The 24,647-nt window shown below is 37.7% G+C and overlaps 2 protein-coding genes and 1 long non-coding RNA gene across 9 annotated transcripts; 2 read left to right on the top strand and 1 right to left on the bottom strand.

Annotated features, from left to right (window-relative positions):
* Positions 1-1,097: 1,097 nt before the first annotated feature.
* Positions 1,098-7,241, top strand: LOC147280102 (protein FAR1-RELATED SEQUENCE 5-like). Of its 4 annotated transcripts, XM_086251567.1 has the most exons (7): positions 1,098-1,383; positions 1,491-1,697; positions 2,651-2,783; positions 3,197-3,267; positions 3,649-3,710; positions 3,968-4,041; positions 4,772-7,241. In XM_086251567.1, exon 7 carries the CDS (start codon positions 4,781-4,783, stop codon positions 7,049-7,051), a length of 2,271 nt encoding a protein of 756 aa, XP_086107693.1. In that variant the 5' UTR covers positions 1,098-1,383; positions 1,491-1,697; positions 2,651-2,783; positions 3,197-3,267; positions 3,649-3,710; positions 3,968-4,041; positions 4,772-4,780; the 3' UTR covers positions 7,052-7,241. The 4 variants fall into 4 exon arrangements, with proteins under 4 accessions (XP_086107693.1, XP_086107691.1, XP_086107694.1 ...); XM_086251565.1 differs by lacking the exon at positions 3,649-3,710; XM_086251568.1 differs by lacking the exon at positions 3,649-3,710 and having other exon boundaries at positions 4,775-7,241.
* A 1,042-nt stretch (positions 7,242-8,283) lies between these two features.
* LOC147280103 (uncharacterized) lies at positions 8,284-12,962 on the bottom strand. Its single transcript, XR_015123571.1, has 4 exons — positions 12,552-12,962; positions 12,410-12,451; positions 10,426-10,515; positions 8,284-8,671 (listed from the first exon to the last, which is right to left on the bottom strand). It is a non-coding gene; the product is annotated as an uncharacterized LOC147280103 (long non-coding RNA).
* A 2,444-nt stretch (positions 12,963-15,406) lies between these two features.
* Positions 15,407-21,642, top strand: LOC147280104 (uncharacterized). 4 transcript variants are annotated; one of them, XM_086251558.1, is made up of 8 exons: positions 15,407-15,644; positions 16,112-16,438; positions 16,536-17,189; positions 17,286-17,447; positions 17,651-18,175; positions 18,311-18,496; positions 18,585-19,246; positions 20,986-21,642. In XM_086251558.1, exons 2-7 carry the CDS (start codon positions 16,118-16,120, stop codon positions 18,963-18,965), a joined length of 2,229 nt encoding a protein of 742 aa, XP_086107684.1. In that variant the 5' UTR covers positions 15,407-15,644; positions 16,112-16,117; the 3' UTR covers positions 18,966-19,246; positions 20,986-21,642. The 4 variants fall into 4 exon arrangements, with proteins under 4 accessions (XP_086107684.1, XP_086107686.1, XP_086107683.1 ...); XM_086251560.1 differs by having other exon boundaries at positions 18,585-19,095; XM_086251557.1 differs by having other exon boundaries at positions 18,585-19,108; positions 20,986-21,641.
* Positions 21,643-24,647: the final 3,005 nt, after the last annotated feature.

A 24,647-nucleotide genomic window follows, 5' to 3' on the forward strand; every position in this document is an offset into this window, starting at 1 on the left:
TTAAGAAAATGTTACCATTTCTTGAGGAAAAAAATCAAGAGAATTGTAACTTTGGTCAAGATTGGCCTTAGTTACCACATTCTTGAACTAAATTACCATTTTCTTGATCGAACGATCAAGAAAGTGGTAACATGTTTTGCTTGGCTGATTTGGTTACCATTTTCTTGAGGATTGGTTCAAGAAAATGGTAACTTGGATAAAGAAAATGGTAACTTACCATTTCTTGAGAAAAAGTTACCATTTCTTGAGGAAAAAAATCAAGAAAATGGTAAGTTTGGTCAAGCTTAGGCTGAGTTACCACTTTCTTGAACCAAGTTACCATTTTCTTGATCGATTGATCAAGAAAGTAGTAACGTGTTTTGCTTGGCTGATTTGGTTACCATTTTCTTGATGTTTGGTTTAAGAAAATGGTAACTTTGAGCAAGAATGTGGTAACTTACCATTTCTTGAGAAAATGTTACCATTTCTTGAGGAAAAAAATCAAGAAAATTGTAACTTTGGTCAAGATTGGCCTTTGTTACCACATTCTTGAACCAAGTTACTATTTTCTTGATCGAACGATCAAGAATTTGGTAACGTGTTTTGCTTGGCTGATTTGGTTACCATTTTCTTGAGGATTGGTTCAAGAAAATGGTAACTTTGATCAAGAATGTGGTAACTTACCATTTCTTGAGAAAATTTTACCATTTCTTGAGAAAAAAGATCAAGAAAATGGTAAGTTTGGTCAAGATATAATTTTGTGATTGCATGTTCAAACCGGATTGGCAAACAGGAGGTAGTTTTTAATACTCAGAGAATGCAATTGCGTTTTCATCTATATACAGTTGCATGCGTAGGTGGTTACCACATTCTTGATGTGAATTTACCATTTTCTTGAATTTAAGATCAAGAAAGTGGTAACTTGGGTTTTAGGCAGTTTTGTGAAGTTACCACTTTTTTGATGCATCCCTCAAGAAAGTGGTAACTCATAGTCAAAATTTGGTAAGTAACCAAATCTTGACAGAGTTACCACTTTCTTGAGGGATGCATCAAAAAAGTGGTAAAACCCAAATCACACAGAACTTCCGCTCATTTCACTCTCCATTCAAAATAAATAACGTAGCCTCGCCCAGACCCTCGCTCGCCGCCCTCGACTCTCTCTCGCCGTCCTGGCACTGTCGTTCAATCCTCGCTTGGCCACCCTTTCGCCATCCTCCCACAAAAAACGCAGAAAACTCAGAAACCCATCCTAGCACGTCCATCGCCCATCATACCAGAAGACTCAGACCCTCTCTCACTGAGTTTCGAAACCTAGAAACCCAGAAAACTCACGCTGACTCTCTATCTCACCGAGTTTCGATCTCGCAGAAACCGTAAAACTCAGACGCTGTCTCGCTCACCCAGGTTAGGGCTTCGATTTGTTTACATTTGATTTTGTAGATTTATTCATATGTCAAACTCTCCATCTCTTTCATGAATTTAATATTTGGATTTTGAACTAATTTATGCAGGCTCAACAGGCACTTGCAGCAATTTAACTGAAGCCAAGACACGTTGAATGACAAATATTTCTGCGCAGGGATGACCTGTGTTTATGCAGGTTGAATTATGTGATTTTTCAACTTCAATCCCAAATCCCTTTTATCCCTGTGCACCACTGACATCTGGGAAGCAGAGTATGAAAACAAATTGGCACTGCTAAATCAAAAGGAGAATCGGTATATTCATTTTTCTAAGGTTCTCCTCTGTGTGTTTGTTTTTGTTAGGAATAAGTTTGACTATGACTATGCACAGGGGACAATTACATGCATTAGTTTTATTAAAGAGTGGACAATTTAGGAATATATGAAGGATTATCACAGTGCACACCTTTATTTCTTTACTATTGATTCTGAATATCATCTTTTCTTTGACCTCTGATATATGAAGGATTACTACCTTTCCAATTAATTGATTGCGTACTATTTTTTCGTGTGGCAATAAGAGTTTTTTCATTTGTAGTGAATAGTTATGGCTTTCCCTTTTTTCTTTTTAATTTGTGCAAGGAAAAAGAAAAGTGGGGTTTGTTTTTATGCTCTTTTTCTTTTCAAAATCTTGGAAAGGGGGGGGGGGGGGGGGAGGAGGAGTACGTAAGTGGGGCTGATTTGTTAGGCTATTTTATTTTCCATGAAGGTTTAAAATTAGATATACTTTACGATGATGAGGTTCCGTTGAAATTATTCAGAAACTTGATCAGGTGGAGAGCAATATTTCTAAATAACTGGAAGGTATGAGATCATGCGTAGGATGGGTTTGTTGAGCACCCTTGTAGGCTGGGTCTACAATTCATATGATGACATCCATAAACTGGAAATGCATGCACTGTTTAGCTTTTCCACTTTTTTTTGGGTGTCAATATTCATTAACTAAACTTTGCACTAGTTGAAAGACAGTATTGCTTTAGGGAGAACAAATTGAAAGTTTTACTTTAACTTAACTTTAAAGCCCATGGTACATTTTGAAGCCATGGTAGACAGTCAAGTGAGATGTATATGTTCTTATTGAAATTATCCTGTTACTATATTGTGTCTACCTAATCTTTTTACGTAAAAAGTAATCTTCTTTTCACTAAATGTTTTTACTTTTATGCATCTCTTAATCAAAATTTGTAATTATCTATTAAATCTTGCAGGTAGCATCCTTCAAGCACACAATTGCTAAAAAAGATGAGAAGATTGAGTGATTGCTGAAGGTCAATAGTAATGTCTATTGATTGACATGACTTTCTCTTCATTATGAAGCCTATAGTCTCTTTCCTCTTGCAGGTTTTTTTTTTTTTTTTGGATTCTCATATCTTTTATCAATGCAATAATTTCTTTGCTCTTGCAGTTGTTAACTTGTTGCAATATATTATGAAACATTTGACTGCTTCATTTACAAACTATGAAATAGGACTGTATTAGATAGCTTCTAGGAAGTGTATGTATGTGCAGTAAAAATATCTTAAATATGTCCTTTTTTTTATTAAATGAAATCATTGTCATTTTCTGGAATTATATGGAAGTTGGACTTTTACCTTGATTATTCTTGTTTCAGAATTTGTACATAGAAAGTTTCACTTCTTGGGATATCTATTCATCTTATTGAAGACACTTTGTCGAATTACATATATATAACCACAACGTTTGTAGTTTTTCAATTGACTAGTGCTTGCATGTTCTGTTTACTTGTTTAATAGGAACACTGACTTCCACATTTGAGAAATAGATTTCACATCTAGACAATTGGCAAGAGGAGGTCTACCTGAAGGTACTATCTATCTCTCTCTCTCTCTCTCTCTCTCTCTCTCTCTCTCTCTCTCTCTCTCTCTCTCTCTCTCTCACTCCCTCTATCTCTCCCTCTCTCTCTTACTTTGAGAATTTATGGTGACTGTCTTTTCTACTATCTATTTGGGTAGTGTTGTGAAGATATACAAGTTGTAAGAGCGATTGCTTACTTAATATGAAATATAAGTAGGAATAATCTGTTTAGTATAAAAGTCTTAATTCACAATTTTGTATTATTTTCTTAGTATAAAAGTCTTAATGTGTTTAATATAAGTATGAATAATATGTTTAGTATAAAATCAAGTATATTATGATTAAGTGAATTCATTGTTTCCATCCATGTTTGTTTTGGTTGAAATTGCAGGATGTGTTCAATCTATTTCCAAATTCCAATGTGGCTGAGTTAATCTAGGCATGCATTTGCAGGTATACAAGACATCACATGGTCGCATTTTAGCTTATGATTTTATGAACTCGTTACGTGCTGTTTTTCTGAGTTTGTTTTGTTGGTGCCATTGAATAATACAGTGATGAGTGCAATGCATATGGCTGAACTGAATATTGAAACAAATATGTTTGTCAAGGAAAATTCCCCTAGCTTCTATTCTTGCATCTTATATTTAAGGAACAAGTAATTTATGTTTTGAGATTTATGTTAATGGGTTGTTTGTGTTTAATTTTAGGGGTTGAAGATGTGAGCACAAATTGCAAGACTCACAAGGTGGTTGTGCAGGGTGAGAAGGTTGATCCCATTAAGGTGCTTGAGCTTTTCATTTTCAGAATGGGTTTTTTTTTCTCCATCATTTTTGTAATTAATTCTGTATTTTTTGTTTTTTAATTTGTTGGGTAGAATAAATTGGCTACTCAGGACGGGCTTTTGGGTTAAATCATCCTTCATAGTTGTGGCTTAATTAATGGGTTAAGTCATGAGGGGCTTTGTTTTTAGGTTTAAATCATCCTCCACGATTGTGGCTTTTGTTCAATGAAATTATGAGTAATTTGTTGTGGGTTCCGTTTGAGAAACCATCATCGATGATGATAGCATGAGGTTGGTATGGTCTTGATGTTTTCCCATTTAATTTGAGGATTTGGCTTAAGATTGTTATTGGGGTATGGGTTCATGTGGATAGTTTTGATAATTGTTCGATTTCAAGGTATGTATATTTAGGGATTTAAGAATTTGGGTTAAAATTACTCTTGACGTTTCCCATTGAGCTTGACAATTTGACTTCAAATTGGTTCGATTGAGTGAGTTGGGTAGAATTTGGTAGGGTTTACAATTATGGGTACTATTTTGTCTGAATAATTGGCTTGAAACTGGCATTTCAATTTTTTTTTTATTGTTATTTGTGCAAAATGTTATTTGATTGCATGTCAAAACATGATTGGCAAACAGTAGATTGTATTGACTGGTCTGAGAATGCAATTGCACTTTCGTCATGGACAGTTCATGAATTGCTTACTTAAAAAATATATCTATTTTGCAGCAGGGAGACATGGGTACCGCTTGTAACAGATTTGCTTCAACATCTGCACCCCACGAAGCTCAGAATGTTCCCGGTCCTTCAACCCCTACTCGCAACATGTTTCGGTTTGGTGATATTCTGCAGCACAACGGGATAAGTTATGAGCAGCTAACTGAAAATGACCTTATAGACTCCGAATTTTTGTCACTGGAAGAAGCAGACAAGTTTTACAGAGATTATGCCGCGGCGATGGGATTTGGTGTTAGGGTACGTGATGGGAGACGGTCCGTGGTGACCGATAAATTCTGTAGTAGATTATGGGTTTGTGACAAGGAAGGCGAAAGAGCCGAGAAGTACATAAACTCACCGAATAAGAAGCGATGTCCCAGGGGCATCACAAGAGTTAATTGTCCAGCAGCATTCCGCATTGGCTTATGTAGGAAAAGTGATTGTTATGTTGTGAAGAAATTCTGTGTGGAACACAACCACCCATTGGCAATGTCACGCGAGGCTCCTCTAATCCGATCACACCGCTCTATCCCGAACGATGATCTTTTCCAGGCTACTTCAATGCGAGGTGTATCAATTAGGACGTGCCAAATATACGAGTACATGGTCGACCGAGCAGGAGGCTACCGTAATGTTGGTTACACGATCAAGGATTTGTACAATAAGGTGAATTGTAGACGCCGAGAAATCCTTTTTGAGGGTGACATTGAAGCTGCACTTGCATACTTGAGTGGGAAAGTCGATAGTGACCCCGAATTATATTGTAAGTTTAGTGTGGACGAGGAAAACAAGTTGGTAAACTTGTTTTGGAGAGACTCGCAATCTCTAGTGGATTACACTTGTTTTGGAGATGTTGTGCTGTTTGATAGCACTTACAAGACAAATTACTATGAGAAGCCTCTAGTGTTGTTTGTCGGTGCAAATAACCATCTATCAAGTACTATTTTTGGATGTGCGATCCTTGGGGACGAGACCAAGGAGACATACACATGGTTGTTGGAGACCTTCGTATCTTCCATGAGGGACAAGCGGCCTGAGTCGGTAATTACCGATGGAGACCTTGCTATGCGCAATGCCATAGATGCAGTTCTTCCTGGAGTTCCACATCGTCTGTGTGGATGGCACATCACGAAGAATTTAGCACAAAACTTGAAAGACCCAAACTTGATTCAGGCTTTCAAGCGATGTCTGTGGGCCACCTCAAGCCCCCCTGAGTTTGAAATGCGGTGGACGAGCATGGTTGAAGAATTTGGTGAATCAGAGTGGTTGAAGAATATGTATGAGATTCGTCACAAATGGGCCGAAGGATATTGTAGACAGCATTTTTGGGGTAGGATGCGTAGCACGCAACGGTGTGAGGGCATGAACAGATTTGTCAAGGACTTTCTCAAGAGTGGTCCGAAGTTGTTTGAAGTTATCCCAGCTATTGACAGGGGTCTGGCACGCCTGAGGCATTCACATGTGATTGAAGATTTTCAGATGAAGAATTCGAAACAGGTGCTGACAACTCATCTCAATGCATTGGAGCGGCATGCAGCAAACTTGTACACCGACAAAGTGTTCAAGTTAGTAAGGGAGGAGATAAATAAGGTTGCTTCACTTGTGACCGCGCAGCCTGTACAATTTGGGAAAAGTCGCATGTATGTAATTCATACATACGGTGAAGAACATGTTCAGTTCAAAGTTTTATTCCACCATATCAAAGGTATCTTAGAAATAAATTGCACTTGCAATCTCCTTAAATCACAGGGCTTCCCATGTTGCCATGTTATTAATGTCATGAAGTATGAGAATTTGAAAGAGTTTCCGGAATCTCTCATTCTTAAGAGATGGACAAAGTCAGCGAAGGAATCAGCTTCTGGTATCCCACTGCCGAACAACATTGTTCCCGACGAAGCACGAGAATTAGCGAGGTACAGTTATTTGAGTACAAGTTGCAACAAACTGTGTTTCCTGGCTTCCAGAACAGAGGAAGGTTTCAATTTGTTGAATAATGAATTAAGTAGGTTAGCACCATTGTTGGATGGGTTTGGGAAGCAAGCAGGAGATACCCACCTTCGCTTCCGTCGAAATGCTGCTCGACCAAACAACATTGTTAGAGATCCAAACATCGTGAGGACCAAGGGAACCCAAGACACAGGAGGCAGACGGGGAGGCAATGGAAGAAAATGCGGTACATGTGATGCATTTGGTCATGACAGGCGCAACTGTCCCAAGCGTAAGGGACACCGTAGAGGAAATAAGAACGGAAATGGCAGCAGGAAGATTGAAAGTGACAGCGATGCGGAGTAGCAACAGGTTGAGCCGCATATGCAAAGTTTCGTCTTGAACACTTGAAAGTCCCATAACAAAAAATTATTATGTATTGCTATTATTTATTTGTAGCAGGATGAGCCTCAGTGTCGTTTGGAACACTTTTACGTCCCATAACAACAATTAGTATGTAGAGCTATTATTTAATTTTTAATGTGAAATTAATTTAGATTGTAACTGTTATTGAATGTAAATGCTTGATTATGACAGTGCTTGTTTATTAAGTAAAAACTATTACAAGGACCAATTAAATTTATAGTCTTTACGAAACTTGACAAACTCACATCTCCACAATCTAGCTAAGTACATGTAGGGAATCAAATTGTAAAGGAAATGAGATAAAAGGATTCCGCCAAAATATGTTAGTAGGACACACTTACTGTCTAAATGTATAAACATGAGCGGTTTGGGTTTTGGTGAAATTAGAAACTTAGTCATAAATTATAGCCCACCCAAGTATGATACAATGTTATGTAATGTCAATCCATTATAGCCTGATGTGCAATTGCTTTATTAAAGTATTCTATTGACGCCCCTGTTTGACAATCATAGTTGGACATGCAATCGTAAACCCTCAACCCTAATACCACTACTACAAATACCCCCCTTATATATCAGTGAATAATTGATGTCTATTCATGTTTTATGGCGATGTCTAGGTAGACGATATCTAATGTACTTTGGTCAAGATATCGTTTTGACACTGATATCCATTTTGAGGTTAGACATCTTTTTTATTTTAATTGTAATATCTAATAGGCCCTTTTGATATCATTTTTCAAATTTTCTAGTGAATTAAAATTCTGACTATGATATTAAAGATAGGACACACATCGTTAATTACTATGGAAATGATCTAAATTCTTATTAAGACATTAGTTCTGTTATATTTATCGATATGGTAAATCCATTAAATGCATTTTTGTATGCTTTCTACATCATATTTAATGTTATTTTGGATATGTAAAGTACCTTAGATATCGTTTTATGCGCCCAGAACTGATCTACATGCTATGTTACATTTTGAGTTTTTTCTATTTAAAGATGTTTGAATGTATCTAAAACATCTGTATTTAATCTGGAACTGATATAAAAGACAATGTTGGACATCATGTTCTTTTATATTTATTGATATGGTAATGTTACTTAGATATTGGTTGTTTTTGATAAACTACTGTCCATACTATTTTATATATCTGTGTGTAAATAAACTGATATGCAATTTGTACGATAATATCACCGTCATTATCCAATTTGTACTACAATCCTGATATAAAAGAAACTAACATTCAAGCCTGAAATTGGTGCAATCTCAATCCATTCCATTACCATTAATTCCAACATCCAATACAAGTATTTCAAGACGTTTCGAAAAAAGATTACACATTGCACCAAAATATAGAGCATATATCTATAATTAATTACCCCATCCCATCCTAATATCTAAATTAAGGTAGCCTCCCTTTACAAAAATCAATAATCAGCGCATGCATTTGCACAAAAATAGGTGCATGATTCACCGCTTCTAAAGGCTGCCTTCATTTACAAAATATTAATTGGCAGCACTTGTTACCTTCCTTCACAAAAAAATGCGAACACCTGTTATAATTCAGATTCATTCACAAAAGAAAACCTCAACTGTTATTTCAGACATGAAACAAACTCACAGATTTGCAATTTAACAGTCAAACTCAAATAAACAATAAAAATAAACATCTCCAACAGTCAACAGGAATTCATGCCAAACAAGATGCAAATGGTTTTGGGACTTCTTATGATTCATCCTTATTCAATTTCCCAACGCAAAGACATGCAAACATATCACAGCCACCATCACCCACTGGTTTTGTGAAACAGGAAATTGTGAGTGATGCAACTAATAATACCAGATAAACTTGTCAATAAGCTCTAAGCAACTGAAAAACTAGGAAAACAATGGATGAATGGATGAATCGAATGTAAGTTATTATATAGTAACAGGGCATGAACTAAATAGTCTAATAAAAACAATCAATCATAACCTTGTACAAAATTTACTGAATTTGATCAACAACCATTTCAACAAGTTAGCTAAGAAGCAATGTATATGGTCTGATATCACACTGCTCATCATTGATTACTTCTAAATATGTACTTTGCAAGCTTAGCTACATAAAGTAACAAATGGACATATGTCGCTTACAAAATATAATTTACTCCAAAAGAAAACAAAAAAAAAAAAAAATTAATGAAACACACTACCTCATCAAAACCATGACTAATATAGGCAAGCTCTATTTATTCTTCCATGAATCTCTCCAACCCCATTTTTTTCTCTAATTTAATAGCTTCAATTAACACATGTAGATCTTCTGTTTTCCTAGAATGCTATATTGTTCTTTTTCTTGTTTTTTATTTTTTTGTTTTTTTTTTTTCATCTAACCCGCTCCAATGTCCAATCTCAAACAGAGGAATCAAAATGTATTTTCAATTTCTGTAATATATGCCAGGAAGTGTTAAAGGGAAAAGAAGATGAGTGAAGCTAATGAATAAAAGGAAAAATAAAAGTAGATAAAGAAAGTGCAATCATCCAGTTTTGCTTGGCTGAAAAGGTTGGGAACTTGGAGATAATGTTTAATGCTCAGAGAATAAAAAGTTGATCAAAAGACAGGGATGAGTGAGTAACGAACTAAAGACATTGCTATTTCTTGATTTTATTCTTTTAATTATAAGTTAACAGTCAATCTAAAAGTTGTTAACAAAGTTAAAGTAGCTATTAAGAAGAGGGACATGTGTCAAAAAAATAGCTTAGGGGGCATGAAAAATGGAGACAGCAGATCTTTTTGCTCCACAAACATTATATCCACAAACCATTTAAACAAGCTGTACAGAAAAATAACTAATAAATTTCTATACCACTGAATTAACCACATTATTAATCAAGCTTATAGTTTAAATATTGCTAGGTGACTATAACTATTGCAGCTTAATTATATACTACAATATCAGTTGTTTGTGTAGTTTAACTATTGCTCTCAAACCACAAAGCTTTCAATGTTTTTTATTGATTGCATTCAAACTCAACAGAGTATCACCCAATCGTACACGACAAGAAACATGCCAACAAACAAATAACCCCTACCAATTTGTTGTGGTATCTACTTAAATAAAGCATGCATTAGGCATAAGGCATGGCATATGATTTGGAAAAATACCTAAACATTTTAGAATTCATGTTTGGCCAAGTCCTTAAGGACGTCACCCGACTTGGCCACCATATCATCATTCAAATAATAGAAAAATTATTTTACATAAATAATAATATGATTATAATTATGCCTTTGAATTAAAATGAAACTTAACATTAAACTTACATATTTTGCCTTGGCAACATCGTTGATCCACGTCTCCTTCTTCCCCTTATGGGTCTTACAGTAAACCTCAAATGTCAGGAAACTGGATACCTGCTTGAAAATTTTAAAAAATACATATATAATAATCAGACATACAAATGTATATATATATAATAAAATTAAAACAAATACATATATAATACTCAGTCACTCAAATATCCCAACATACAAAATTAATTACTCCCTTCATTTATTCTGACCTCGATTTGGGAGGTCATATGCAACTAATGACAATGGAATAATAATCAGATCACATTATCCCAATCTGAGTCGATTAATCTAGGTTTGAGAGCTCATTTGTTTCATCCCAATATGACACCATCAACTTGTAAACATAGCTTACAAATTATGTACATTCATTTGCATAAACCTTCATTTGCGTAAGGCAAAGTACATATAATCGGAGCTAGGCTATTAGATAGAAAAGTAAAAAGAGGAGTGGTGGAAGACTGTGAATCGCGCCTCCCTTACAAAAAAACTAAACATATTGAATTAAGGGTTTAGGGATCCCACTGCATACGCTTTTGGTTTTCTGTGTTGACCTTATATCGTTTCTGCAATTGGTATGTATAAGAGAGAGATATAGATATATCAAACTAAACTATGACATCAAAGAATTACCACCATGTTGAAAAAACAAATTATTAAACCCTTATGCCTGTGTATGGAGGAGGAGAATTATAAGTGGATGGATACGCCAATGCAGACTACATTCAATTTAATATCGATAGCAGGGAATCCACCTCAGGATACGTCTTTACTTTGGATGGAGGCACAATTAGCTAGTGTAAGAAAAGCAGTAACGGAAGCAGCAGTTTTGAATGAAGGAAGTAGCACAATATATTGATCTACAAGTGTATATTGGATTCATTCTTCCTTTACTGCTTTTCAAGAGCAATACACTTATTTAGCTTCCTTTATACTGGTAATCTTGAGCAATCACCTAAGTTAAATCAAAAAAGTCACATCCAATATTCAATGTTCTCAAGGTCCTGCAGCTCATAGTCAATTCCCCACATTCTAACACTAATTAATATTAAATTTATACATATATATATATATTGGTCTAGTAGCTAGAATTTCATCTGCCATTTGTCTCAACAATAATAACCAAATCTATTTTGACAATAAGAACCAAAAAAAAAAAAAAGAAGATGCAAACAATAAGCAGACATCCTAAATTAAAACAGAATTTACTGTCTAACCTTTCCCTCATCCTTTGGTATGCGACAATTTACTGCACTCACACAAAAAAGACAATGGCCAACACTCGTATTCTAGGCAAACATGCAAGATTGCAGAAACTTGTGCAATACAAAGACCAAGACGATTACATAATAATAAAATGAGCAAATATATAACCAACTTGTCAAAATTACACTCATTTTTTTGTCAAACTATCCTCTAAATAACTTGTAAAGGGAGGAAAACAATCACTAGTGATATACAACGCCTGTGCCCAAAAGAACCATACTATCTAGATAGCAGTTTTGAATAAATAAGTCATAACTTCTGAAACTCGAAGAAAAAGATATGGCAAACTAGTCATTTTGACCAATCACTAAGTTAAAACAAAAAAGGAACATCCAGAAATATTCAAGGTTCTCAAGGTCCTGCAGCTCGTGGACAATTTCGCTGACCACAGTGATTGGGTGGTATGGATCATCCTGACATATTAAACTACCTAAATGGAAGCATTGCCTTTCTGAATCTCCCTTGCTTTAATTCCCCTCACTCTAACAATAATTAATATTAAGATAGGTATATATAATTGTATAACCAAACTCATAATTAAGCAAAATCATAACCAAATGAACAAGCAGCCCAACTTTATAATATTATAAAGTAGAAATTGCAAAATTAAAACCCAGCACAAATCACAACCTAAAACTGAAACCTAAATATCAAAATAGAAATTTAAAAACTCAAGTTAGGATTTCCTTACCTTAACAGAAACAAAAATTCTAATAATCATCTGGAACCAAACCTGGAAAATCACAAACAAATTCTAATAATCATAATTAACAAAACAGAAATTAAAAAACCAAAAAAATGCAAAAAATCACAAAACGAAAAACAGAAATTACCCATAAAATAAAAAACCCAATCGGCAGGGCGGTGATGAAGGCTGGGGTTGGGTTTCGGTGGTGGCAGAGAGAAAAAATAGAGGCAGAGAGAGGAGAGGGGCGGGGATGAGAATGGGGGTTGTCATGGTGGGTCATCTGGGCTGGGGGTTAGGTTTCGGTGGGCAGGGGGAGCGGGATGCAGGAAGGGGAGGGGATGGAGGCGGCGGGGAGAGAGAGAGAGAGAGAGAGAGAGAGAGAGAGAGAGAGAGAGAGAGAGATAGAGCGAGAGGAGGGTCGGGGACGGGCTACATATGGCGGGCCGGGACTGTGCTGCACTGAGGCGGGGAGCGCCAGGGCGGAGAGAACCAGGGGGAGGAGAGGGAGAGTGTGTTTGAGCGTCTTTGATTTTCTAGAGCCTTTGAGTGTGTATGAAACTTTGATATACTAGAGAGAGAGTGTGGTTTGGAAATGAAGAGGGTTAGGAAAAAAGATTAGTGAGGGAGAAGGCAAAATCACGTGGGAAATTGAAAATTTTCGCTACAGCTTGGGCGGGTAATCCTGGAGGAAAAAAAAAATACAAGCTTACCAAAAAATAAAGGAATTAAAATTAAAATAATAAACTTTGTTTAAAAAAAAGTTAATGCAAAAGTTAATTTTTAAAAAAGTTTATTATGTTAACTTACTTGATCACAGTTACCTAATTTCAACGATCTGAGCCGTTCATTTTGTATGTTCATACTCAAAGATCGTCCCTGTAAAAAATCAATCAAATCGGAATTCATGTACCCCTTCGATTATCAGTAGAAAAATCACGATTGTTTATATGTTCGACCACCATTACCTAACTTCTACAACTCTGATTGGGCCGATTTTTTTCAAGGACGATCTTCGAGTGGAAAACTAAAAAATGAACGGTTAAGATCGTTTGAAACAGGATCGAGATGTGAGCTTCTACATATATACATACACTTGAAGAGTATTATGCTATGAACTTTTTCATTGAAACCTTGTTATTTCAATAATTATGAAGACCGCTACGTGATTTCAATGATAGGAGCAGTTCATTTTCTACGTTTATACTCAAAGATCAATCCTGCAAAATACCATCCCAATTGAAATTCATCTACCCGTTCGAGTATTATTAGAAAAATCACAATCGTTCATAAGTTCGATCACCGTTACTTAACTTCTACATACCTGATTGGCCCAATTTTTTGCTTGGATGATCTTTGAGTGGAGAATTAAAAAATGAACGGTTCAGATTGTTGGAAACACGCTTGTGCTGTGAGTTTCTACATATAAATACGAATTATTTTTTTTTTATCCTATATTCTCATAAATAGGCAACAAATTCTTTTTTGTCCTTGCCGATAACAGTAATGGGCAACGAACAACACATTGCCTATTATTCAAAAGTTGTTGCCTATGTAGCGTTCCATACCTAATGTTCAATCGTTGCCCATGACCAACAAAAAAAGCTTGGGCGATCTGGACCGTTGATTATCAACGGTCCATTAATCTACACCCTTTGATTTCAAACCGGCGACTTAAAATTAAAAAAAATGACAAAAAAAGGCAGCCTCATATCACTAACGGTTATTTAATCTGGACTGTTGGTGATCACCCATCACGGTCGCACACGTCACACCAACGCAAGTGGCCGACAGTTGTTGCAGGCGGGGCCCTCCAAATTTTCGGCTATAGCACACTCTCTCCTCTCACGTGGGTGGGCCACTTTCGCAATTAGGTCACAGCTATTTTGGCTCAAATTGGGACCCAGATTTGGGTTACACTTTGGGTCACTTCCTTTTTTCGGTCACATTTTCCGGCCTATAGTGCTTGGGTGTGAGCCATTTGTGACCCAAAATGAGTATTGGGTCACACTTGTCAGGTGGCATAGTGGAAGGCCTCAGGGTTTATATATCAATTTTTAATGAAAATTGAAAATATTAAGATATCGTAAAAATTATTAAAAATTACTAGGTGATATCTTAATGAAGTAAGATATTGTCGAACAAATCAAATGATATCTAAAATGTTTTAATATCAGTTTTTACAATAATTGATATTAAACAAGTGATGTTTATCAAGGTTTTTGTTCTAATGTACCCTAATACCCTATACCCGAAACCCTAAATCCTTTACCCTATACCGTAATACCCCATAAAAACATCCTATACCCTAATACCCTATTATCCCATACCATAATACCGTAAACCCTAGTGTGTTCCTTTATGATTTGTAATCCTATAACTTACCCTATACCGTAAGACTATAATTCCTAGTTGGTACATTGGTATATAACTATATAAATTTTTAGGATATGGTACATACTATACCCTATACCCTATACCCTAAGGTCTAGGATATGATGAATACTTATTATTAGGGTATAAGGTGTTCTTATGGGGTTTAGGGTTTATTAAATATATCAAATAAAGTAACATATTTATTTAATAAACATATTTATTGATGACTTTAATGTTTTAATACCCTAAACATATTGTTAATGTTAATGTTTTCATAAACCCAGCCATATTTGTTTATGTTAATGTTTTAATTAAACTAAACTATATTTGTTAATGTTGTAATAACCTAAACATTACGGAAACTGTAAAAACTGAAATTGAAAAAGTCAAATGATGAACTAAATTTGTTTTTTACAAATTATTAACTAAAGTTTTTTATATATATAATTTTTTTAAACAAATTTTTTTTAAAAAACATATTATTAACCAAACCTACTAAACCCCAAACCAAACCGACCCCATTGAAACCCCATTAGAACCCCAAACCCGGTTTTTTTTTTTTTTTTTTTCGTGCCCAGTGTCCACCCAAACACTCAAAATGAGTTAGAATTTCAGTTGTTCATTTCAACGTAATTCCCTCTTACATTTCTCTCTCTGCGATCGCTCTCTTCTCTCTCTTCCCTCTCCCTGCGCCGATCATCTTCTTCGGTGAGAACTGTCTTGTCCGGCGGCCGATATATTCTCCGGTGAGAACTCTCTCGATCTCGCCTCTCTCCCACTCTCGAACCCACCCACACCCACACCCAGGCTCCACCACAATCTCGATCTCACCCAGGCTCTGTCGCATCTCTCCCAAAATCAAAAGGTGTGTCTCATCTCTCTCACTCTCATCTCTGAAATTTCAAATTAGGGATTTAGGTTTACGAATTTTTATTTTTGGTGATTCAGTGACTCTCGGATTAGGGGTTTGATGTAGGTTTTCAATTACTGATTTTAGCTTATTCATTTATCTGTATTTGGGAATTGGGGTTCTGTGACGTTGTCAATGATGAGTTATGGGTTGGGTTGGGGTTTCAGGTTTTGTGAGTGATGGTATAATGATTTTCTGGTTTGGGTACTGGTTTCAGGTCCTTGGTTGTTGTTTGAATCTTTATAGGTCGCTAGGAATTGTTTTTCTTAGTTTATGAATAACTGTGTACTGGATTTTTCGGATGGAGGGTAGAGAGAGAGAGAGAGAGAGAGCAGTTGTCATCCTTAAGAGATGTGGACAATTTTCTTAATGTGTAATGATATGTCCAGTAAATTAAGTTTGTTTTTTTGTTTGCTTGACAGTAAATTATGGCACGAACAAAGCTTGCATGTAAAAATATGGGTAGGGGCTCCGACAACACCAGCCGTTCTGGTATAGATGACCTCCAAGCTTCCACTTCAACGGCTGCAAACACAGAAGCCACAGGCCAAGGTGATGTGGCAGGACGAATGCCGGCGTCAAGTGTCGGCGAGAACGTGGTTGTTGCAGGAGCAGCATCAATGACCACAGTCAAGGCTTGGAGTCCTGCTGACTGCCCAATCTTTGGTGTCAAGGGCCACAAGCCCCAAAGTCGGAATCCTTACAGCAAGGAGCTCCACTTGGATACGGACGTCCATCTCTCGTCCGCGGTGATTTTCAGCTACCTTTAAAATTGATTTTTGTTAGTTTTTAGTGAGTTGTTAGTCATAATGTCGTTTATCCTAATTACTTCATTTGAACTTGCAGTGCGACATCAAATCTGTTCGTGGCTGTGGCGAACAAGCTACACTGAGATGTTGGTGGAAAGAGCTCAGCTCTAGCTGCAAGGAGAAGGTTAATGCAGCAGGCTTTGGGGGCATTGTCCAAATGGCAACTTCAAAAGGCCAGCGGGATAGAAGGTTGCTCGTTGCCCTGGCAACTCGGTGGTGGGACACGACCCACACCTTTCATTTTGACACAGTTGGGGAGCTGACCATGACCCCGCTGGACTTTGCCGCTATCACCGGAATACGGTTTAGTGGGCATCCAGTGAAGTATGAAAAGGACGCCCACAAAGATAAGAGGCGACTTACCCGGTTATTTGGTCAACAGTTTGCTCGGGCTGCGGATAAGAAGATGGTGTGCGAGGACCTGTACACCAAGTACGGGCGGTTCGAAACCGGCACCCCCGAGTTAGAAGATCGGATGGTCAGACTTTTCATCCTCCATCTACTCGGCGCCACCTTGCTCAACGACAAGAGCAAGTTTGTGTGGCTGTGGTATGTACCAAGTCTTGAGACGGTTGAAGACATTGGTTTATACAATTGGGGCGCACCATCTCTTTCTTGCTTGTATCGGAACATGGACGCCATCTCAAGGAAGAAGAATAGGACCATGGGAGGCTTTTGGCGCGCATGGGAGGTAACGTAACTATTACATTCGTTTTTAAAGTTTGCACCATGTTGGCTGTGTTTTTTTAATATACACTAACTCCCGCTATTTGTTACTGTTTGATAGATATGGGCATGCGAATACTTGATGCCCGTGTCTTTACGTGATCCCAAGCCAAAGGACACATGGCCTCGAGGCTTGAGGTGGTTGGCTACACCGGGGGTGCGAGCCAACTCACATGACACAGCTGGACTGATTGAGTCCCTCGCAAACCTAACGGCTGATCAGGTACCCTACGAACCACGTGTGATTAAACCTTTTAAGGTGTATGAGTAGGAAGAATGGAAAAAAAATAACACACTTGTTCAATTCGTTTCACCCATTGTACGTTCTATGACTTTTGGTTTGTGTTTCTGTTCTGTCCTCAATTTGATAACTGCTAATTCGAACATGTGAACTTGGTTTGATTTCCCTTCTCTTCTCATTTTTAGGTTGAATGGCACCCTTGGGGAAGCAATGCCTCAGATCTGCCAAGCTATGTCGCTGCCAGTATTCCAGTCAGCAGGCTGCGAATACTCCTGGAAGGGCCTGCTGGGTTTGCCTGGTACTTGGGCGAGAGAGTGAGTGTGCAAAGCTTGGGGACCCCGGCGCCATGTGTTCCCATCAGTCCTCCGCCCACCATGTTGGACGACGTTCGTTTGACGGTGGAGGAAAAAGTAGAGGGATTGATAGGCAAGGATGCAAAAGACTTGCTGCATCCGGACAGCCCTGACTACAACACCTTTCGGAGGGAGTACTTGGTGTACAAACATACCTCCCGGCCGTCTAGGGACGAGGGGGATGGTGTGATGCCAAGTACTCAACCTCGGGCAGCCGAGGGTGTCAGCAGTCACATCCCGATGCCAAGTAGGTCCATCACAGTTCCGGGTGTGGGAGAAGAAGGGGACTGTGAGGAGCTTGTCATCCCTCGGGGGAAACACACTGCATGCCTTCCGCTTCCCAGTGATTGCAAAAGTGTAAGTGTGTTGTCTTTATGGTTAATGTATAGTGTACGATCAAGTATGCTTAGGGAAATGCTATATGGTGCATGTTGTATGTTCGAACAATTATGATTTGCAAACGTGGTCGACTAATGAATGCACAAATTGCAGGTGAGTGCTGAAACGGTGGCGGAGCTGCTTGATATGCATGCAGGGGTAACATCCCTGCTGTTTGCTAAGTGCCACTCGTTCAGCAAGGCTTGCCGGGAACTTGCAACAGCTCGGAGGAAGATTGTTGAGCTGGAAACTTCCAAGGGTATATCTGACCGGCTTGTGCACACGTTACACTCGCAAATAGTGAGTATTGCATTTGATGATGAATTTTTGGTTTCACTTTAAAGTTATAATTGTTTTTGATAATTTTACATATCATTCACTCATGCAGAGGGGACTAGAGGCCAAGGTGCAGGGCAGCAGAACGGACGTGGGGACTTCTACATTAGCCCAGGCAGATGACGATGATGAAAGGGACGATGAAGCGGCCTCGGGGGAGGAAGAGGAGCATGAGGAGGCAGATGAGGAGGACGAAGATGATGAAGAAGAGGCAGCGGCAACTGAAGAGGAGGAAGATGAGGATGGGGAGGACGATCACGAGGAAGAGAGCGATGAAGAGGCAGGGGAAGATGACCACGAGGACGCGCAAGAACAATCACCTCCCATTCCAACCTGCCCTGCTGCATCCACTGTTTCAAAGAAGCGGAAGGAAAGAACTGTCCCCCATGTCAGAGCAGCTGTAAGACGAAGCAATAGAATCAAGGGCAGGTGATGCTCCCCTGCTGCATCGACTGTTTCGTTCTCCTCGCCACGGGCAGGCTCTCTGTGCCACTCACTTGGGCCGACGATGCTTCATGACAGCCTCCAAAGGGCAGCGGCTTTCCCGTTATTCTCTTCTTGGCGTATGTGCTTTGGGTATGCTGTTTTTTTTTTTTGGTCAAATGCTTTGGGGGTATCTTTTTCTTAATAACATGAGCACAAAAAGTCCAGGAGTCCAGGGTTTCCGTATGCAACCAAGGATTAGACTAGCTGACCCCGCACCCAATTTTTCTGGTACTTGCTTGGTTTTTGTGTTTTTTTTTCCCCTATAAGAAGCACTTTCTTATACTGTGTTCTGCGTTTTTTTTTTTTGTTTATGGGAAAGTTTTACTTTTTATATCTTTGGTATGCATAGTTGTCTCTAATTTTGCTCACAGGTGGTGCAGTCTGTGAGTTTATGTTGCTGGTTATAGAAAAAACTGTTATTAAGTTATCTATTTATGGGGTTATCTTATACACAGGCAAATAGATCAAAATTATGCAATTGAAGTTAGTCTCAATTACCCAAAGATTGCTAAGGTTTTAGGCTGTGGGTGCTTAACTTGGAAGGCTAAAAATATCAGCTTAGACGGATTATGCTAATGAGTATCAGTTTAAGCCTGTTTAGGCCCAGCTATATGTAGATGCTCTTTATACACTCATATCTCTATTAATTATTAAAGGAGAGCTAGCTCCACGTAAAAAAGCACTTGCATCTTCTTTTGCTGGTGTTTGATTGAAGGGGTTGGTATAAGCTTTTGCTCTCATTATATCTCGAGTACATGAGACATTGTTAAGTGGCAAAAAAAAGGGGAACCTAACAGACTTTCATTTGAATGTGAGGGATGTGAGAAGATGTTAATTATTTAAGTCATCATCAGCATGGTCTCATGTCTTGATATTCCATTAAACAGCCGAACAGAATATATGTAATATGTGTAGCTTATGATACTGTACCATTCTAGCCACTGAATAAAAGTTAGGAGCTTAAACCTTGAAGCAATATAATATCTTTGATAACTTCATATATAGGCTGACACATTATTATAGTTACAAATGATGCTTATATCATGTTATAACCATTAAGTGAAAGGTTTTTAGTTTCTTCTCAATTTAGTCATTGAAATGACTTTTTAATTAGGTAATGGAAGTGCCAACCAAGGCTGTTTAGATACATATGTAGGAAGATCTTATTCTCCGGGATGAAATCTGGGGAGCCAATGAAGCATAGATATCCATGACATATATTATAATTAACTGTAATGGTGGATGCATACCCTCTCAAGTTCCAAAACAACACCCTCCCCCCTTTCATTTCAAGAAAGCTTTTCCACCTTTGAATATTATAAAGTACTGACAAACTGGTAAAAGAACAGTATGTATATATAATATGGTTCCTAAAATAAAAGAAATCAGTGCTGTAAACCAACCTAGAAAGCTGACAAATGATGCTCGTATATATTAGTATGTTTAGTCAAATCATGAAGCAGCTACAGATAATCAATGCTTAATTTGTCTATTTAGTTATCACTGTTTAATTAAATAGATAACTTAATATGAACAATGTAAGTGTATGATTTGTATCCACTTTCATAATATTTTTAGAGGTCATCAAGTTTTTAGCTTTAGTGGGTACAAAACACTCCATCTATCTACTTAAATTCTATAAGCCTTTAGCACATTTTATAAGTTTTTCACACCCGCAGCACCGCGCGGGCACAATCACTAGTGTATTATGAATCTATGATTACATACACGAAGTTTGTCTCTTGTGTTTTGGCTTTTAAAAAACAATGTCTCACTTAATGTCAAAGACTTATTATACAAACCTTTAGACTAATGTTGGAGTCCATGTAAAATTCAGACTTTTATTTTGTTTCCATGCAACATGTATTTCATTCACAAATTTACTAAAATACTGTTCTCGTTTTATGGATGTAACTTTATATAATTTAACTGCATCGTCCTATCCTCACATGGTTATTTGGATACAGGTTGAGAGCTATTAGTGAAGGGCAACAGATACTAAGCAAGCTGATGCAGAAAAGGTTTTCAGATGAAGAGAGAAAGAGACTGTTCCAGAAGTGGGGTATTGCCCTAGACTCAAAGCGCAGGAGGCTGCAGCTGGCCAACTGCTTGTGGAGTAACACAAAGGATATGCACCACATAATGGAGAGCGCTACCATCGTTGCAAAGATGGTGAGGTTCGTAGAGCAGGGGCAGGGCCTCAAGGGAATATGTTTGGGCGTAGTTTGACATCCCCGAAAGCAAGGCGTAGATCCTTTGGATGGAACAATAGCATGGCATCACTTATATAAACCTGGTTCTCAGACATATACCACTATAGAGGCGGTTTGTCAAGTTAGATAGGCCACATAGCATTCGTTTCATCAACTTAAACTGATTGCCTACTTTATTATAGGATTGTATGAATCTTAGTGGTCATGTTCAGGTTAGAAGGTTATGTTGTGTTTTGGTAATAGGGTTTTCTGGATGGATTTGTTGCATCTCTGTTGACTGATATGTAATTTTGAATCTTGTGTGTGTGTAAAATCTGCAATGCATGAGGCAACAAGGACTACATGAGAATGATTTTTCTACGTTATCAAGTAAGCAGACTCTGGCTAAATTTGTTGTCCAATCGGAATACTGGGGTACACAGTGGTTGCCTGCTCCCAACTCGAGTACGAAATTGTGTCAGGCATCAAAAAACATCATACCTGCCGTAACTCATGAAAAAGTGAAAAATATATGATTTGTTTGATGCATATAATTGGATTGGAAAAGTTTTTGTTTTTTTCACCACATGAATCAATCTATTTAACATATCCAACATGATCATATGCATGAAATGAGGCCATATTTCGTTTGCATAAAAGTGTTCTACTTTTGAGATTTTTCCATTATGAACATTGCTTGGCTGCTTACATCTAAGTAGGGAACCATTCTTATTTATTAATAAAATCATAGTTTTGTTTTTAGTTTTTTTTTTTTTTTTCCATACAAAAATCATAGTTTTCTACATACTAGAAAATCACTAACCATGCAAATAACTCCAATTTTATTTTTGAAAGATTTTCAGGGTCTCACGTTCCACTCTTTTCAAATAAACCTTTAAGTGAGATTTACCAAGGTACTTAATTCTACTAAAAACAATTTTTTTTTAGTCGATCTGCAGTTATCACCTAACTTTCTCAATTCCAAGTTTTTGCCATGATATGACTACAACTTGTTAATTCTATCCAACTAAACATACTAGTCTCATTTCACAAGATATAGTCTGGTCCAATGGCAGACAAATCCAAAAATACTCTTGTGGGAAATCAGGCACATTTTTCCCCATTACACTAGTAAAGTATCTACCAATCAATTTTTCTCTTTGAGGGTGAGAAATGATGGCCACGACTCATGTGTATTGGGATGTCGATGCTGCCGCAATTCCGTGTGTCCAAGCAGGAGGCAGATTCGTCAACAGATGCTGCCTCTGGCGCGTTTCCAGAATAGTCCAACTGTGTAATTTTGGATTGCATGTCCAAACCGGATTGCCAAACAGGAGCTTGTATTGAGTAGTCTGAGAATGCAATTGCCTTTTTGTCTATACGCAGTTGCAGTGCGAATCTTTTTTTGGCCCAGTCATGAAGTTACCATTTTCTTGAGGATTGGTTTAACAAAAATGGTAAATTGGATCAAGGAAATGGTAACTTACCAATTGTTTAGAAAAAATTACAATTTCCTGCGGACAGATATCAAGAAAATGGTAACTTTGGTCAAGCTTGGGATTGGTTAGCACTTTGTTGATCCAAGTTACCATTTTTGTTGATCCTTCGATCAAGAAAGTGGTAACGTTTTTTGCCCCACTGCGTTGGTTACCATTATCTTGAGAATTGGTTCACGCAAAGGGTAACTTGGAGAAAGAAAATGGGAACTTACCATTACTTGAGGAACAGTTACCATTTATTGAGGGAACAAATCACGAAAATGGTAGCTTTGGGCACTCATGGGCTTGGTTACCACTTTCTTGATCCATGTTACCATTTTCTTCAAACAATTCTAACCATCAAGAAAGTGATAACTTGGTTTGAGGCATGGATGTGGTTATCATTTGCTTGATCCAAGTCTGAAGAAAATGGTAACTATGGATGAAGAAAATGGTCACTTACAACATGGGTAATTTTTGTATTTTGGTCAAGCAAAATTTTTTTTTGTGATTGCATTTCCAAACCGGATTGGTACACAGGAGCTCGTATTTAATAGCCCCATAATGCAGTTGCGTCTTTGTCTGCTTACAGTTGCATGCGTGGTATATGAAACACTTATAGACACTTTAATTTTTGTCAACATACAACATTGTGTTATATAAATGAAGGGAAGTTAAGAAACGGGTGCAGTGGCCAAAAAAGAATTTCAGAAATGAGTGCTTCGATTATGCAAAATATTCTGAAAATAAAAAAGTATGGCATGTGCACTTTACAAAAAGAATCTGAACCAAGTACAGCATAAATCAGAACCATGTACCAAAGGACTCCGCATCATGTACACAAGGAATCTGAACAATGTTAACAAAGAATCCCAACTATGTACAAAAGGAATCCAAACCATGTACAACAAAAATGGAATCCGAACCATGTACAAAAAAATGGTTTGCGAACCATGTACAAAAACAACCGAGTCGACTAAACAAGGTTGATAATCTTTTTCGTTCGACCCCTTCCTCTTTTGGTCTCTTTTCCTTTCTGTTTTGGCGCTTTGGTAGATGGAGGCACTCTTGACATCAATTCATCAAATGAGTTCGTCGGCGCCTCGGAGTTGGGCTGCGATCCTGTCTCAATGTCCTTCAAAAGCGCATGAAGCCGAAGGTTTCGTGGATGTCTGACAATTTCTAGGGCGATTTTTATTCGCTCACCCACTGAATCAAAAGGCTGCATGAAACCCAACAATATTCACAATACAGAAACACAAACACTCAAATAACCAATAATGCATAAGCTATTAAAAAAACTCACATCTTTGCCAAAATCTAAGGCATTTTCAAAATCCATGATCCACCTCATGACAAATAACCCACAATCGTAGCCATTAGGCTGTTGCGGGACGCCCTTGGGGTAAATGAGTTTGAAAGTCCTAAATTCCAACATTTCTTCTACCCGCTCGTCACAAAACAAAAAATCGAGTAGACGCAACTGAGGTAAATTCAATTGAAACAAAAATATTAACAATTAGTACAACTAAAGTAGAAATAAGATACATGCATGTTGTATACGTAAGACAAGTAAACTCACCAAACCGGAAACGATCCCTTGACGGTGTGACTCACGATTAGGCGTCCTAAGTGAATCCCATATCTCAGCCTCTTTTTTTTTAGGCTTAACAACTAATAGAAATAGATGTGGTGTTTCGGCATCCCGTAGGGTGAAAAACATCTGCAACAATATGAAGTGGTGTCATGCTTGCACATATATTTAGTAACTTTATTTATTCAAAAATTGATCGATTCACAAATTTATTGATTTATTGAATGAGAAAGTAGAGAATGAGGTATACCCGCTCACAGTTCTTGTAAGGGCAAGTATCTGTTGCATCGACGAGTGCATTCTCCTTCCACCCTTTCACTTGTTTTTCAACCTTGGCCCTATCGGCAGGAAGCATGTGCGCCTTT

The sequence above is a fragment of the Dryas octopetala genome, chromosome 7, assembly GCF_963921425.1.
Source record: "Dryas octopetala chromosome 7, drDryOcto1.1, whole genome shotgun sequence".
In the NCBI taxonomy this organism is placed as follows: Eukaryota; Viridiplantae; Streptophyta; class Magnoliopsida; order Rosales; family Rosaceae; genus Dryas; species Dryas octopetala.

Coding starts and splice junctions, on each gene's coding strand:
- LOC147280104 (XM_086251558.1), top strand. CDS start 16,118: ATGGCACGAACAAAGCTTGCATGTAAAAATATGGGTAGGGGCTCCGAC. Junction 16,439..16,535: donor ACGTCCATCTCTCGTCCGCG/GTGATTTTCAGC, acceptor TTGAACTTGCAG/TGCGACATCAAATCTGTTCG. Junction 18,176..18,310: donor TTCCCAGTGATTGCAAAAGT/GTAAGTGTGTTG, acceptor CACAAATTGCAG/GTGAGTGCTGAAACGGTGGC.
- LOC147280102 (XM_086251567.1), top strand. CDS start 4,781: ATGGGTACCGCTTGTAACAGATTTGCTTCAACATCTGCACCCCACGAA.